Source organism: Haliotis asinina, chromosome 5 (assembly GCF_037392515.1).
Source record: "Haliotis asinina isolate JCU_RB_2024 chromosome 5, JCU_Hal_asi_v2, whole genome shotgun sequence".
Classification (NCBI taxonomy): domain Eukaryota; kingdom Metazoa; phylum Mollusca; class Gastropoda; order Lepetellida; family Haliotidae; genus Haliotis; species Haliotis asinina.
In genome coordinates, this window is record NC_090284.1 from 23,960,295 (window position 1) to 23,974,517 (window position 14,223).

Below are 14,223 nucleotides of genomic sequence, written 5' to 3' on the forward strand. Positions count from 1 at the left end.
CAGGTACAGTTATCGTAGTGCATCACCTACAGATACACAGGTACTGTTATGTTATTGTATGGCCCACAGATACACTGGTACAGTTATGTTACTGCATGACCTACACATACACGGGTACAGTTATGTTACTGCATAACCTACCGATACACAGGTACAGTTATTTTACTGTATGACCTACACATACACAGGTACAGTTATCGTAGTGCATCACCTACAGATACACAGGTACTGTTATGTTATTGTATGGCCCACAGATACACAGGTACTGCTATGTTACTGCATGACCTACACATACACAGGTACAGTTATGTTACTGTATGACCTACACATACACAGGTACTGTTATGTTACTGCATGACCTACACATACACAGGTACAGTTATTTTACTGTATGACATACAGATACACTGGTACAGTTATGTTACTGCATGACCTACACATACGAAAGTACGGCTATGTTATTGTATGACCTACAGACACAGGAATAATTATGTGCCTGTATGACCTACTCCTACACGGGTACAGTTATTTTATTGTATGGCCTACACATACACAGGTACAGTTATCGTAGTGCATCACCTACAGATACACAGGTACTGTTATGTTACTGCATGACCTACCAGTTATTTTACTGTATGACATACAGATACACTGGTACAGTTGTGTTACTGCATGACCTACACATACAAAAGTACGGCTATGTTATTGTATGACCTACAGACACACAGTAATAATTATGTGACTGTACGACCTACTCATACACGGATACAGCTATGCTACTGTATGACCTACACATACACAGTTACAGTACTATGTTATTATATGGCCTACAGATACGGAGGTACATTATTATATTATTAAATGGTCTACACATACAGAAGTACAACGATATTACTATATGGTCTACACATACACAGGTTCAGTTATGCCACTGTATGACCTACAGATACAAAGGCAGAGCGAGTTGCTGTGTGACCTACAACAATGATATTATTTTAAGGCCACATAAATAAGAGATACAGTGATGTTACTATACGGCATACAACTGTATTTGTAGTGATAAACTCACAATAACAGAAGAAACAAGAGGAAACAAAACCTGGGAAAAGCTCTTGTGTACGCTGATATCAATACATCTGTGGATGCAGACCACATTCAGTTTTGCTCGGTACTCATTAATCAGAGGAGATAACTTGATGGATATGCAACTATTTTGTCACATAAATAACTATTTTGAAAGAATTATCTCCCTTGTTCTTCTGTTCATCTAAATGCCATTGGAATAAGCTACTAACAATTTTTGAAAGATTGTAAAAAGGAATGAAATGACGCCATTTAAGACGAGTGGGTGAACAATATTCTTGTGATATTATACTTCGGGTGTTACCTTTAAAAGAGCCTTCCACATATACCCTACAAGGACTGAATTACACCATTGAGAACCAGGGAGGACTCATGTACAGAAACAGGCTGTCCGAACAAGCTGGCTTACACGGGCAACATACTGTGAAGCATACTTCCCTTAATTCCCCTGGCCACAGTAACCAAGTCATAATCTGTTTTCATAAAACTCTATGGGCAATGTATATGTTACAGGTGTAACCTCGACATAGACAGTCTAAGCTAGGAAGGCTAGTTATTTTAGTAACAAATTCTACATTACAGGAACAAACTTTAAATTCAGGAGGCGCACCCACCCCCGGCCCCGATCTCCCCACCTCCACCCTTGTGTGACCTCTTTCGCTCTCACCCAGCGCTCTCATCAAGCATAATAGTGTCTTAAAAACCCGCCGTGATATTGCTGGAATATTCCTAAAAGTGACGTAAAACTATACTCACTCACTAATAACGGTGGGCATATTAACATAATTGACATAATATACTATCTATTTACCTGTTATCATCTGTTCCAGATGTGCTGAGAGCGCACGGATGGGGCGTTATCTCCTTATATCCCGTAAGAATAGAATGCTCTCAGCAATTACCGGCTTATTCTAAATCCATCCGTCTCCCGGTGACGCAATGCAGTAGGATACGGAAAGAGGCAGCTCTATATGCCTTGCCAGACTTTTCGAATGCTACAGTGTTACATGCATCATTCGGTATCACAGTATCAAGAACATGTGTTCCCTAATAGATTCCATAAATATCCGTAAGGTCAGATGCAGAGATACCGTATACTTAACAGAAAAGGATAGCACAAATGGTGTATCGAAACAACATACAAACTAACCTGTTTATAAATTTACTAGCAACTGAGAGACCAAACAGGTTAAAATCCACTACTGATGAAGAGACAAAACCGGTATCTCTGTCACTGAAGAGCAAAGTTCTAGTCGCACTTTGAAACATCACGTTAAATGTGAAGTGTCATCTCTATGACATGTAGCAGCATGTAGCCAGTAAGACACTGCACTGAACTGATTAACTTGAACCCCGTTTAACTCGATATATTGTTTGTCGATTAGAAACATCGGTGCACCAACAGCTATACCTGGTTAACTAGAACTCCCTTATCTCGATACATTGTTTATCGGTCACAAACATCGGTTCACCAATAGCTATACCTGGTTAACTAGAACTCCGTTATCGCGATATATCGTATATCGGTAACAAACATTGGCGCACCAATAGCTATACCTGGTTAACTAGAACTCCCTTATCTCGATATGTCGTTTATCGATCACAAACATCGATACACCATCAGCAATAAATGGTTAACGCAAACTCCGTTATCGCGAGTTATAGTACAGGGGTCACAATCATAACTACATAACACCAAACATCTGGTTAACCCGAACTCCCGTATCTCGTTATATCGTGTATCGGTCACAAACATCTTTACACCAACAAAAATACTTGGTTAACTCGAACTCCCTTATCTCGAGATATCGTTTAACGGTCACAACCATCGGTACACGAAAAGAAAACTCTTGTCAACTCCTTTATTCCTTATCTGACTGTATCTTTAGTCTAATATCGGTACAATAAAACATATTAAACGTCTTGATATATTTATTAAAATACCTTACAGGCATTGTTGTCTGATGTCGGTACTAGTAGTGTGTATAACAACTGACACCAACCACCAGTTATCTATTGACATATTTTAATATCATGGCTATCTGTTGTCCGGTGGGTTATATGGGCAAAAATATCGATACACCGCTTGTCTCGGCCTTTTGGTAACTCCACATAATCAGGTGTTTGTCATGCCATTTGATGGCATACACTGTCCATATGTCTAATGTTACCATTACGTTAGAATTATATCGAAGATGTCACAACAAAACAATACATTCTTTGACACCTGTATCTGAATCTACTTTCCTCAAAGAACAACGTTCACAGTATGCTAAAATTAAAGTCAATAGTTTCGACAAAAAGATTAAATTAAATGAGTGTTTAAATATTACGAATAAGTATTGCTTCATATCTCCGTTTCGAAAGATTCCGGAATAACCATCCGGTTAGTATGTCACGGGCTGACCTTTACATTCCACCTGACCTGGCCCAGATTTGTAAATGTCACAACATACGGTTTGCACATGTGACGAGTTGGTATATACTTTATCTATGCAAAATTTCAAACATGTGAAATCTGTCACTTACATAAAACAACCCTTGTAAAAATAAACAATACCTTACATACACTTATAACCATGGCAAAATTCTTACAAAAAATACTGAAAATAACATCAAAATAGTAGGATTTATCCCAAAATAATATCCTTCATACAAACATGGAACATGCATAATAGTTTTATTTCAGTCTAAATTAAAGACACATTTTCACTGTTTACATTTCATTTTTAAAATTTCGTTGCTCAAATGAGAACACTTACAATGACATTTGCTTTTGAAAAGGAAAAAACCGTGCTAAATTCCCTGACCGGTGACTGCTGGCCTCAGTACTGGTCTTAATGGCAGAAAGGTGTGCGTTGGCATTTATGAGTGAAATCATATCCGCGTCTCCCTATTACGCTAATCAGAAAAGTAAGTGCCCCGTATCCATCATCCACCAGTACCCCCATAAGGTAACGATTACGTGACTCGGTAACGCGAGAAAAAGCTGCACTATCATAAGACCTTCCACAGATACCGATCAACCTACCTGTCAATACCTACAAGGTCATTCAATGTATAAGCAGGTCATCTGCAACAAAGATGCAGCTTGGATCTACCTCCCGACATACTAAAATTAAAGAGAGCGGCAAGTAATTGTTCCATAGTTTCTCAGAATATTCTACAACTCCTGCCTCTAAGCCGTCAGAAGCACTCTATAAAGCACCCACTGAACAGGTGTTAGGTTACTACCACAGATTTTGGAAATCCTATCGGTTTGGAAATATCTTTTGATGATTTAATAAGTATATATGTTATGCAAATAAAAAGTGACCATCCACCTGTCCGGTTAAATGATGAAGGTCAAAGCATGACGGATGACCTTCCATTACAGGTGAAAACTTACCTACAACCGGAACGCGGAACCCGGGAAAATTGGAAATGAGGCTGGGAGTTTTCAACTAATCCAGGAACAACACACGTATGTTGACGGTTTTTTCCCGTCTCTCATTAAGCTCTGCACACCGAGTCGTCTGCTACTATAAAAGGTAAGGGGGTTTGTATTCTGAACATATTCACCTCACTCGCACACACGGGTAGCAGACGAATGGATGCACTTACCCTTTGAACGACAAGGGCTTGATTCAGGTCCTTCCCACCCTGAAGCCGAAAGCCCCACGGAGTGTTGAAGGAATCTCTGAAGAGTCGAACCTGGAATTTGCTAAAGCCTGTCATTTTGTCTTTTCACTATGCCATCATTGAGGTGAATCGGACAGCTGCAGGCGACACTCGCGCCACAACGGTGATTGGTACCTTGCGATGGTCTCGGGCCGAAATCAGCCGAAATACCTTCGCCACTCTTCAGAGCGAGGCACAGACGCTCGGGGAGAAAGAATCTCGCGAATGCCAATATCCTGTGATGAAGAAAGCCTGGTGCTCGTGAAGATGCTCCTGCGCCAAATATACTTCACTTGTGACGTGGTGGGAGAAGGTATCGAGTGTCTCCCAACTACCGTGCAGCGTTCGGTATTGCCCAATTTAGAAAGTGTGCCCACGTGGTAGGGAAAGCAAGATGAGCAACGGAACACTGAGCTTGCACTAGGCTAGCTGCAGCGTGTGCATTTAGGCGATAGTTAGATAGGATCTGTTTATGTCATTTATTTTTCACTCTTTTGAAATGTGCCGCAACACAGTGCAAGATTGACGATGCAGTGCCTGAAACTTGATCCTTGTAACATCTCGCAATATCAGTCAGATAAACAGTGTCGAACAGGTTATAAGCGGAGAGCACATAGGTAATGCTATACCAATAATCCTGGTACAGCACAATCCTCCCCCCTTCCCTGGAATCCCTCTCCCAATACATCCACCCACACATCTGATTTCTAGAAGGATGTGCAGCTCATGCAGGGGGTTAACAAAGATCACGACTTGGCGTATCTTTAAAGTTACACACCAAGGGATTCTCAGTTAATGAAGAATACATTTAATTAAGATGCAGAGAGTGTTTCTGTGGCATCTCTGCGTTTTGGTGCTGTTTCCCATGGACCACTGCTAATGACAGTAATGTCAGCTTTCTGATTCCTTCATACATTTCAAAACACCTTTGTCAGATTCAGTATTGTGACACAAAATGTCTTGCCGTGAGGTTTCGTTTGTGTGTTCATTTTCAGAACTTCAAGGCGAGGTGGCAATAAACGATTTTTTTCTCGTAGACCCACTTAATTTTGGAAAAAGTAATCCGTAGTTCGACACTAGCGTCTAGTCGATGTTTAGGACGTTTTCACCTTAGAACAGTCACAGAAGTCAAACTCACGTTGGAGCGACAAAAATGTTTGCAAGCCTTACGTAATTCCTCATTGTGTTTCCCTGTCGAGTAAAACTGTTTGAATGAAAAGGTTATAGTTCCGAAAAGAGTCCATGGTGCATTATGCCAAAAGTCTGTTACTAATAGTGACAATATGCTACGGTGCTGTTTCCTGAGAAGGGAAAAAGATCTGACATACCTTTCTTCATTCCTTATTTTATTTCACCATTGAATAAAACTGAAATAATATACAGTTCCTTGTGAATGGAGTTAATGATATATAAGTGCCAAAAGTCTGCATTTAATGGTAAAAATTTGCTACGGTGTTATTTCGTGAGAACGGAAAAAATATCCATTTTTTTTATTTACAGCGGACCGGCACTTTCTGAAACGCGTGGTTTCCATTCCAACTGACGTAATGCTAAACCTTTTTCCGATTCCTCAAGGTGAAAATAGTGTCGATCATCTTTAACATATGGGCCCATCATTGTGTGATGGGTTAATGGAAGACGGATTTTACTGTGAGTGGTATGGTTTTGAGCGTGGGGTAACTAATATGTATTGGCACTTGTTTACTATTAATGACAGTAGTTATGTCTACCTGCGTAATCACGGATGCGTTAAACCGTCCAATATACTTTATGAATAGCACAGTTAAAATATGAACGATGCAAGAAAATGTGTTGAGGACAAGAGGGTTTAATATGAGATAAATGAGTCATCCACCACTAGAGAGTAATTCCTCGAGACTTCCCTATGTCTTTTGTGTGTGGTTGATATTTCCCCAAAGCCTGGCGTCTAAGACAAAAAAAATGTTCCATGCTTCTAGAATCTTCTTAGCAGAGAACCAGAGCATTTCCTGCAAGGACTTTTAGAACTCTTAACTTCCCGTTCAAACGATAGCCTTTGCTTTCTCATTTAGTTTTTCATGGTTTATATAGCTTGTTGAAGTCGTTCTCAACTCTTCAATAAAAACATGTATTCTAAGAATAACGTGCGTATGTATTTGTATGTTGTGATTGATGTTGTAAATGACGTAGTTTTGAGACGTTTCCGAACTGTAAAGTCATGTTCTAAATATATTATATATGGGGAATACGCACACGTTCCGTGAACCACTCATTCTGCGAATACCAACTCCGGTTGAAATACCGTAATTGACAATTTTGTGTCTATTGATAACTACTTGTAATAAACACCCTAGTGGGTATGTGTATAAATACACTAAAGTAGATATCTCGCACACAAACACGGTAAAGTGCCAGGTACGTTAACAGATGTATGAGAGTCGATTCTATGACTTAACCAGTTTAGGCTTTTCACCTGACCTTGGGGAATAATCAGCGTGCCATAGGCGTCAAGAAATCAAATGAAACGTGAGAAAGATATGCATTGAGACATGGCATTAATAAATGGGCATGAAAATTGCGTTAATTATTCAACTTTTATGAATGTATTGTTTCACGAATATCAGTTGTTTGGCGTGTGCATTCATAAAATGTTTCATATAAAATGTATACTATTACTCATTCTGAAGCGATGTATTCGTCTCTGTTAAGAAAGACGACACGTACGCGGTAAAGGCTAAGAGACGACAGTCTGCATAGATGAATGTTACTGAATGTTACAGATGAATGCTGTTCTGACTCTTACACGTATCTGTCGGACGGAATCAAAGTCCAACCCCATTTCTGTCATACGTACTCACAGTCCACATCCCTACTAACTGGATCAAAGTCCAACCCCATTTCTGTCATACGTACTCATAGTACACGTCCCTACTAACTGAATCAAAGTCCAACCCTATTTCTGTCATACGTACTCACAATCCACAACCCTGCTACACTGAGTCAAAGTCCAACCTTATTTCTGTCATACGAACTCACAGTACACATCCCTACTAACTGAATCAAAGTCCAACCCTATTTCTGCCATACGTACTCACAGTCCACACCCCTGCTACACTGAGTCAAAGTCCAAACCTGTTTCTGTCATACGTACTCACAGTCCACATCCCTACTAACTGGATCAAAGTCCAACCCCATTTCTGTCATACGTACTCATAGTACACATCCCTACTAACTGAATCAAAGTCCAACCCTATTTCTGCCATACCTACTCACAGTCCACATCCCTGCTAACTGAATCAAAGTCCAACCCTATTTCTGTCATACGTACTCACAATCCACAACCCTGCTACACTGAGTCAAAGTCCAACCTTATTTCTGTCATACGAACTCACAGTACACATCCCTACTAACTGAATCAAAGTCCAACCCTATTTCTGCCATACGTACTCACAGTCCACACCCCTGCTACACTGAGTCAAAGTCCAACCCTGTTTCTGTCATGCGTACTCACAGTCCACATCCCTGCTACACTGAGTCAAAGTCCAACCCTATTTCTGTGATGCGCATGCACAGTCCACATCACGGCTATACTGAATCAAAGTCCAAACCTGTTTCTGTCATACATACTCACTGTCTACTTTAATCCTTGCTATGCTGAATCAAAGTCCACCTCTTTTTCTGTCACACAAAATCAAAGCCAGTCCGTTTCAGTGCTTAATACGTAATGTAGACAAAGCCCATTTGTATCCCTGCCACGTTGAATCAAAGAGCACTCTTATTTGTCATACTGAATTAAAGGTGAGACTTGAGTCTCTATCATTCTCAATAAAACCAAAGTCCATTTCTATCCACGTCATTATGGATAAAACGGAGTCGGATAAAACACTATAAAACACACTAATTATCACGATGAGTCTTGCCTCATGCAAGTAAATAGCATCTTAGTTCAAACCCACGGCATGTCGGGCATCTAAAGTTGTCCAAGACGCCAGTCTGGCCTCTTCCGAATAAATAACATTTCGGTTCAAAGATTATTGATTACAATAACATGATTAATACACAAAGCGCTAGTGACTGTAAGCATCTAGGTTTACCAGAGATAAATTAGCGTTGGTTTATTTGAACATCATCATGGAGATGCGGGCAAAGGCAAAGATAAGTATACATGAACTATAAATTGGAGTTATATCTTAAAAACCAAAGTACATGTTGCTATACTTATATCACTTTGTTGGTTTCACAGAGCGATAGCAATGAGATTAATTAATGAACTAGTCAATACGTACGTTGAGCTGTAATTCAGATTTGTTGTGGAACACATGTTCAGGAGCCTGGTAGAACGATCAAAGCATCTCATTAAGTATGCTCGTGTTTCGGAGAAGCCAAAGACTTGCTGTACAACCATAGGCTACATGCAGCATACAGGCTGGCACTCTCTTTAGCCTAATATATTTGTAACCACACTTGATTATTGATATGTGTAAATGTCCTCACCTCTTTCACCTGACAAATTAGATCAGATAGGATTCACTTCAGTCTGAAAACAACCCGACACCATATTTCACGCTACACATTACATATAAATATATAATATAATATATTTGGTCAGGCATATAGTCTAATCCTCTCAGAGATGTGCAACCATATACTGACAGCAAACGTAACGCATTTCAAACAAATGAAATTTCATAAAAACAAAAAAAAAACAGACTTGCGTTCCTTTTTCTGTTCAGTATATACAGGTGTTGATATTAGTCTGTAAATATCCAGACATACTTAGCTAGGATTGTTTTCAGTCTGGAGACATTCCCAAACCTTCTTTCATTGTCCATGTTACATAGATTTGGCTTTTCATATAGATTGGCAAGTTAGAATGAGATATATGTGAACATATTTAGTAATTAATATCAGCCTGTAAATATCCCAACCTCTTTCATCCGACATATTACATATGATAAGAGAGATCTGGATATATAAACATAAAGGAGAAATTTCTTCCACATGACATATTGTATATTGGCTTCAATCTATACATAAACGCGAAATGGTCTTTACTTGACATGTTACATAAGCAAGGGTTGACTTCAATCTCTAAATAAACGCGAAATTTCTTTCACTTGACATATTACATGTGTCAGGATTGACTTTAATCTGTAAGTAACAAGCTGGCACTCGTTGAGATCGTCCAGGGGATGGGATATCTCATACATATCCCCGGTTATCATGACAAGGAACTTGACCGCATTCAACCTGATGAACCGTTGTTGTCCAGGTAATTCAGCACACGTGTGGGCATTCGGAGGCACACTGACCCAGGCTCGTGCGGCCAGCACACTGAGCTGACCTCCATTTTGAACACATGCATAGCTAAGCACCAGTTCTCGTTGATAACGTGTATCACAGCACCCAATCACTAAGGCCATGTGTACAAGGCCTGATTAAAACAAATACATGCAAAATCATATCATACAAAACATATGTAAAAATATGTAAGTAATACTAATATAAAACACATCGACCTTTGAGAAAGTGGTTAATATATAGATGTGAATTAATGAGTTTAGTTTTACGCCGCACTCAGCAACATTGCAGCTATATACAGTTTGCAACCATTTATCTCGTGTAACACATGCTATATTTGGCATATAACATGCTATATTGGGAGGTAATAGAATTTATGAACAGTTATGGTGTGGGACAATTGTCATCGAAATTATGGCTGATGCCATTGCTTATTTAGTCATACCATGTCAGGTGGATACTTGACCTTGCAGTTTTTTGTAACAGGTGTGAGAGAGTGAGTTTAGTTTTACACCGCACTCAGCTGTATTGCAGCAATTTGGCGGCGGTATGCACATACCCGGGTCTGGACCAGACAATCAATTGATCAACAACATGCGCATCGATCTAAGCAATGGATATACGATGACACGTGTCAACCAAGTCAGCGCATCTGAACACCCGAACCCGCTGGTCGCCTTTTACGACAATCATTGGTTACTGAAGTCCAATTCTAACCCGGATCTTCACAGGTATATAGATGTGGCATCCCTGGTGGCCTAACCCCTACTTTCTGAAATAAAAATATATTACAGAAAAACGGTTTTTAAATTATAATCACATGTATAATGAAACGAGACCACAGACTTTCTACATTTTCAGAAACTCTGGTAATCTAGACACCGCGTATAATAGACCTGCATGGGCTTCCCTGGATATACTGGTTTCAGGGTCTGAATGAAAGACTACATCGCTTGCTGTGCGGCGACTTAATACGCCTGCCACTGCATTGAGTACACACTACCCGGTGCAGCGATAAGTGAATACCATATCAATATGTAAAGCAAAATGGGAAACACATGCTTGTCCTACACACCAGTGCCCAGTGAGGAAGGAAGCATCTTGCATGTGTTGTGGAACTGATGCTAGGGGCATTCCTTTCTGCAGATTCACCATCGGTTATTTACATATGACTTCATCGGTTTACTGAACCATGAATAAGCAAAACGTAGGATGGATTAGGCACTGATATTCCAACAGTTTCACGACCGTTATTTTCGAAGAGAGAATCTTATTGTGGATTACAGGATATGTCTTTCAAAATGTTTTCGTCCATGTTTCTCATACAACCATGAAGGCCGGAGATACATGTTTGGCAGGGCGTGTTCGTTCTGGAAAACCCCTTGCCTTTTGAATTCTTTTGAATATAGAATGTTTTCGAGCACCAAAATTTGAGACACACTCATCATTAAGTACAGCAAACTAGATTACACTGGTCAGTTTAATGAGCCATAGCCAAATGTTCAAAAGAGCCATGAATCACGGTGCTGCGTCTAGCATTACTGATGCTAATAGAGCCACGAAATCGAATACCACAATGCATATTATAACCTAACCTTGCCTATTTACAATCTGGACTATATTCCAATACCTTTTACCTTTAACCAGCATTTAGGCATACGTGGCCATTTGGTGTTCAATAAGAGTCAAAGACACAACTGGGCGGGTACATCGTATGTGCAGCACGAAATACAAAACCACTCATTTCAATTCTCCTAAATTCGAGACCCGTGATGAGGAGAATGGTCCTTCAGCAACCCATGCTTGCCAACCTTTGCGCATCGTATGAGGCGACTAACGGGATTGGGTGGTCAGGCGCACTGACTTGGTTGACACATGTCATCGGTTCCAAATTGCCTAGATCGATGCTCATGCTGTTGATCACTGGATTGTCTAGTCCAGACTCGATTATTTACAGACAGCCGCCATATAGCTGGAATATTGCTGAATGCGGCGTAAAACTAAACTTACTCCTAAATTCGTGCCACGGCTTGACAACGCTGAGCCAGATTCGTTGTTTTACCTCAAACGTTCAGAACTTTGTGTGACAATTGTACTTATTGTTTGACCCAGGTGTGACATTCATGCACACCACATGATTCATGCAATGACTTTCATTAGACAGACTGAACATCCTCTTCTCACTGCTACATGCTATATGACAGATGAAATATAACTGCTAAAGGGTGGATTCGAAATGTCCAGCTTGGTCCATAACATTATTTTAATGAACATTCTCTAAGATTTGAGAACATGATAAATTATGCATGAAAAGGTGATGTTTTTAAATCCGACACAAATCAACTCTACAATGAGAGATGTGTTTTTATCATATACTTGAACTGCTTTGTATCTACTTGTGTTCTGAACATCAGCGTGCTGAAGAACTTGATCTCGTTCAAATATAATCCTGAAATCTTGCCAAGTATTGCCACTTTAAAATGTTTTGCATGTTGTGTGCATCTGTTGAAACATCCAATGACAACATAGTGTAAATGTATATTTATGTAACGATTTAATTAATTCTAATGCACTATATAATCTGAGTAAAAATCTGTCAGAAATTGTGTCTGACCAAGTCTGAAACGTCACAAAATCACGAAAAAATATGTATTGTCACAAAACAGTAGCCAAGATGGGATCCACGTAATGAGATCACAACCTGGCACAGTCGTCTGAATGCTCTCACTAGTAAGTGTGTGGATAGTTGCCAAAGGACGTTCGTTCCACACTTCACTAAAAGCATCGCCGAGCTCTGGTAGAGTTGCCAGACTGAAATTCTACTGTGTTCTATAGGGGTCAGATCTTTTGACCAACTTGTCATATCCATGCGAAGAAAGGAATCCTGCTCCAAAGAGACCCTTGCATGATGATGTTAGTGTTCTTCAGGATAGAGTCCGGCCCAATTCCACCAGTCTAACGTAAACATCAAGAATGTCACCCAGTACACCTCCACCATTCTGTAGGACATCGACATAGGTTCTTCTAGCTCTTTGGAATCCAGAAATCTCTCTCCTCGTTTTCGCTAAACTTTGTGAAGGGAAGATACAGTTTCTTGATTCATCAGTGGAACAACAGGAACCCGGACCTGTTCTGCCAAACAGACAGTCTGTGAGTGTAATGCGAATGCACGCTCGCCGCATCATGGAAACTTGCATGGTAGAAACGCTATCGCCACCGACGTTCGGCAGGCGATTTCTGGGCACAGTAGCAGTCACGATAATGACGTCTTGCTGATTTGGTGGACCGAGTTCGATCTTCTACTTCTGGATAACCGATCCAAAAGTCTGAAATCAATTCCACGCCCCCATCACACTTTGGTTGAACCCAAATACGTTTGCTTGCACATGGTGTTCATCACTAGGTGCGACTATCCGTTCTTCATGACAGTGAGGTCCACAAGGTGGCTAACTTCTCATGTACCGAAATATTTACGATTTAAATTTACAAAATGCTTCCCGACCAGAGCTGAAACTGATTTACCTTTTCGGCACGTTTTAAGCTTTTTAGCCCGCATTCAGCGTTATTGTACGTGGCAATTATTATTAATGTGAAGAAAGTCTGATTCCCGTCCACGTGAACATATCACGTACCTCTCAAACCGATTTCTGAAATATGCAGATCGAAAGAACCAAAACGACCTTAAAACTAGCGAGACTATTGAGACTGACAATTTATTCATTATAACTGGTATCAACAAATTTTTTAAGAAACATATTTTACCTACTCTGTCTGTAAACATATGCTTAGCCGCACTTGTATATATTTGAGTTCCTTAGTTGTGACAGGATCTCCTGCTCCTGATCACGGTCTGTCATGACCTACCATTAGCCATATGGTTGCACATGCAGTAACGCTGTGCAGATAATGACTGCCACATGTAGGAACCTGTAGGTATTGCTATTGCCATGGCGACACCACGACGTCGTGCGGGGAACGTGGTGCACGTTGATAGTTGTTACAGTACCTATCTTCACACGTGTTCATGTTGATGTTGATCTACGTCTTCCTACCATTTCTTACAGGTATTGGTTTTGCGTTTGAACAATATGTCTTATGGAAATTTCAAGTGAAGCTATTTCTATATGGTATATGGAGAAAGAGAACAAAAAAAAACCTATACTGTAGATTAATATCCATGTGACCTCGTTTGTTTCAAAA

General features: G+C 40.0%; 1 protein-coding gene across 4 annotated transcripts in view; it reads right to left on the reverse strand.

The window, feature by feature from the left end:
• The window catches only part of LOC137283522 (LIM domain-binding protein 3-like), a 30,349-nt gene extending 25,280 nt beyond the window's left edge, over nucleotides 1–5,069 (reverse strand). Inside the window, exon 1 of one of the 4 annotated variants that reach the window (XM_067815073.1) lies at nucleotides 4,687–5,069. In XM_067815073.1, coding sequence (XP_067671174.1) covers nucleotides 4,687–4,800 — 114 coding nt within the window. In that variant the 5' untranslated portion in view covers nucleotides 4,801–5,069. The remainder of the gene's footprint in view (nucleotides 1–4,686) is intronic. The other 3 variants (XM_067815072.1, XM_067815070.1, XM_067815071.1) reach the window with 3 other exon arrangements.
• Nucleotides 5,070–14,223: the final 9,154 nt, after the last annotated feature.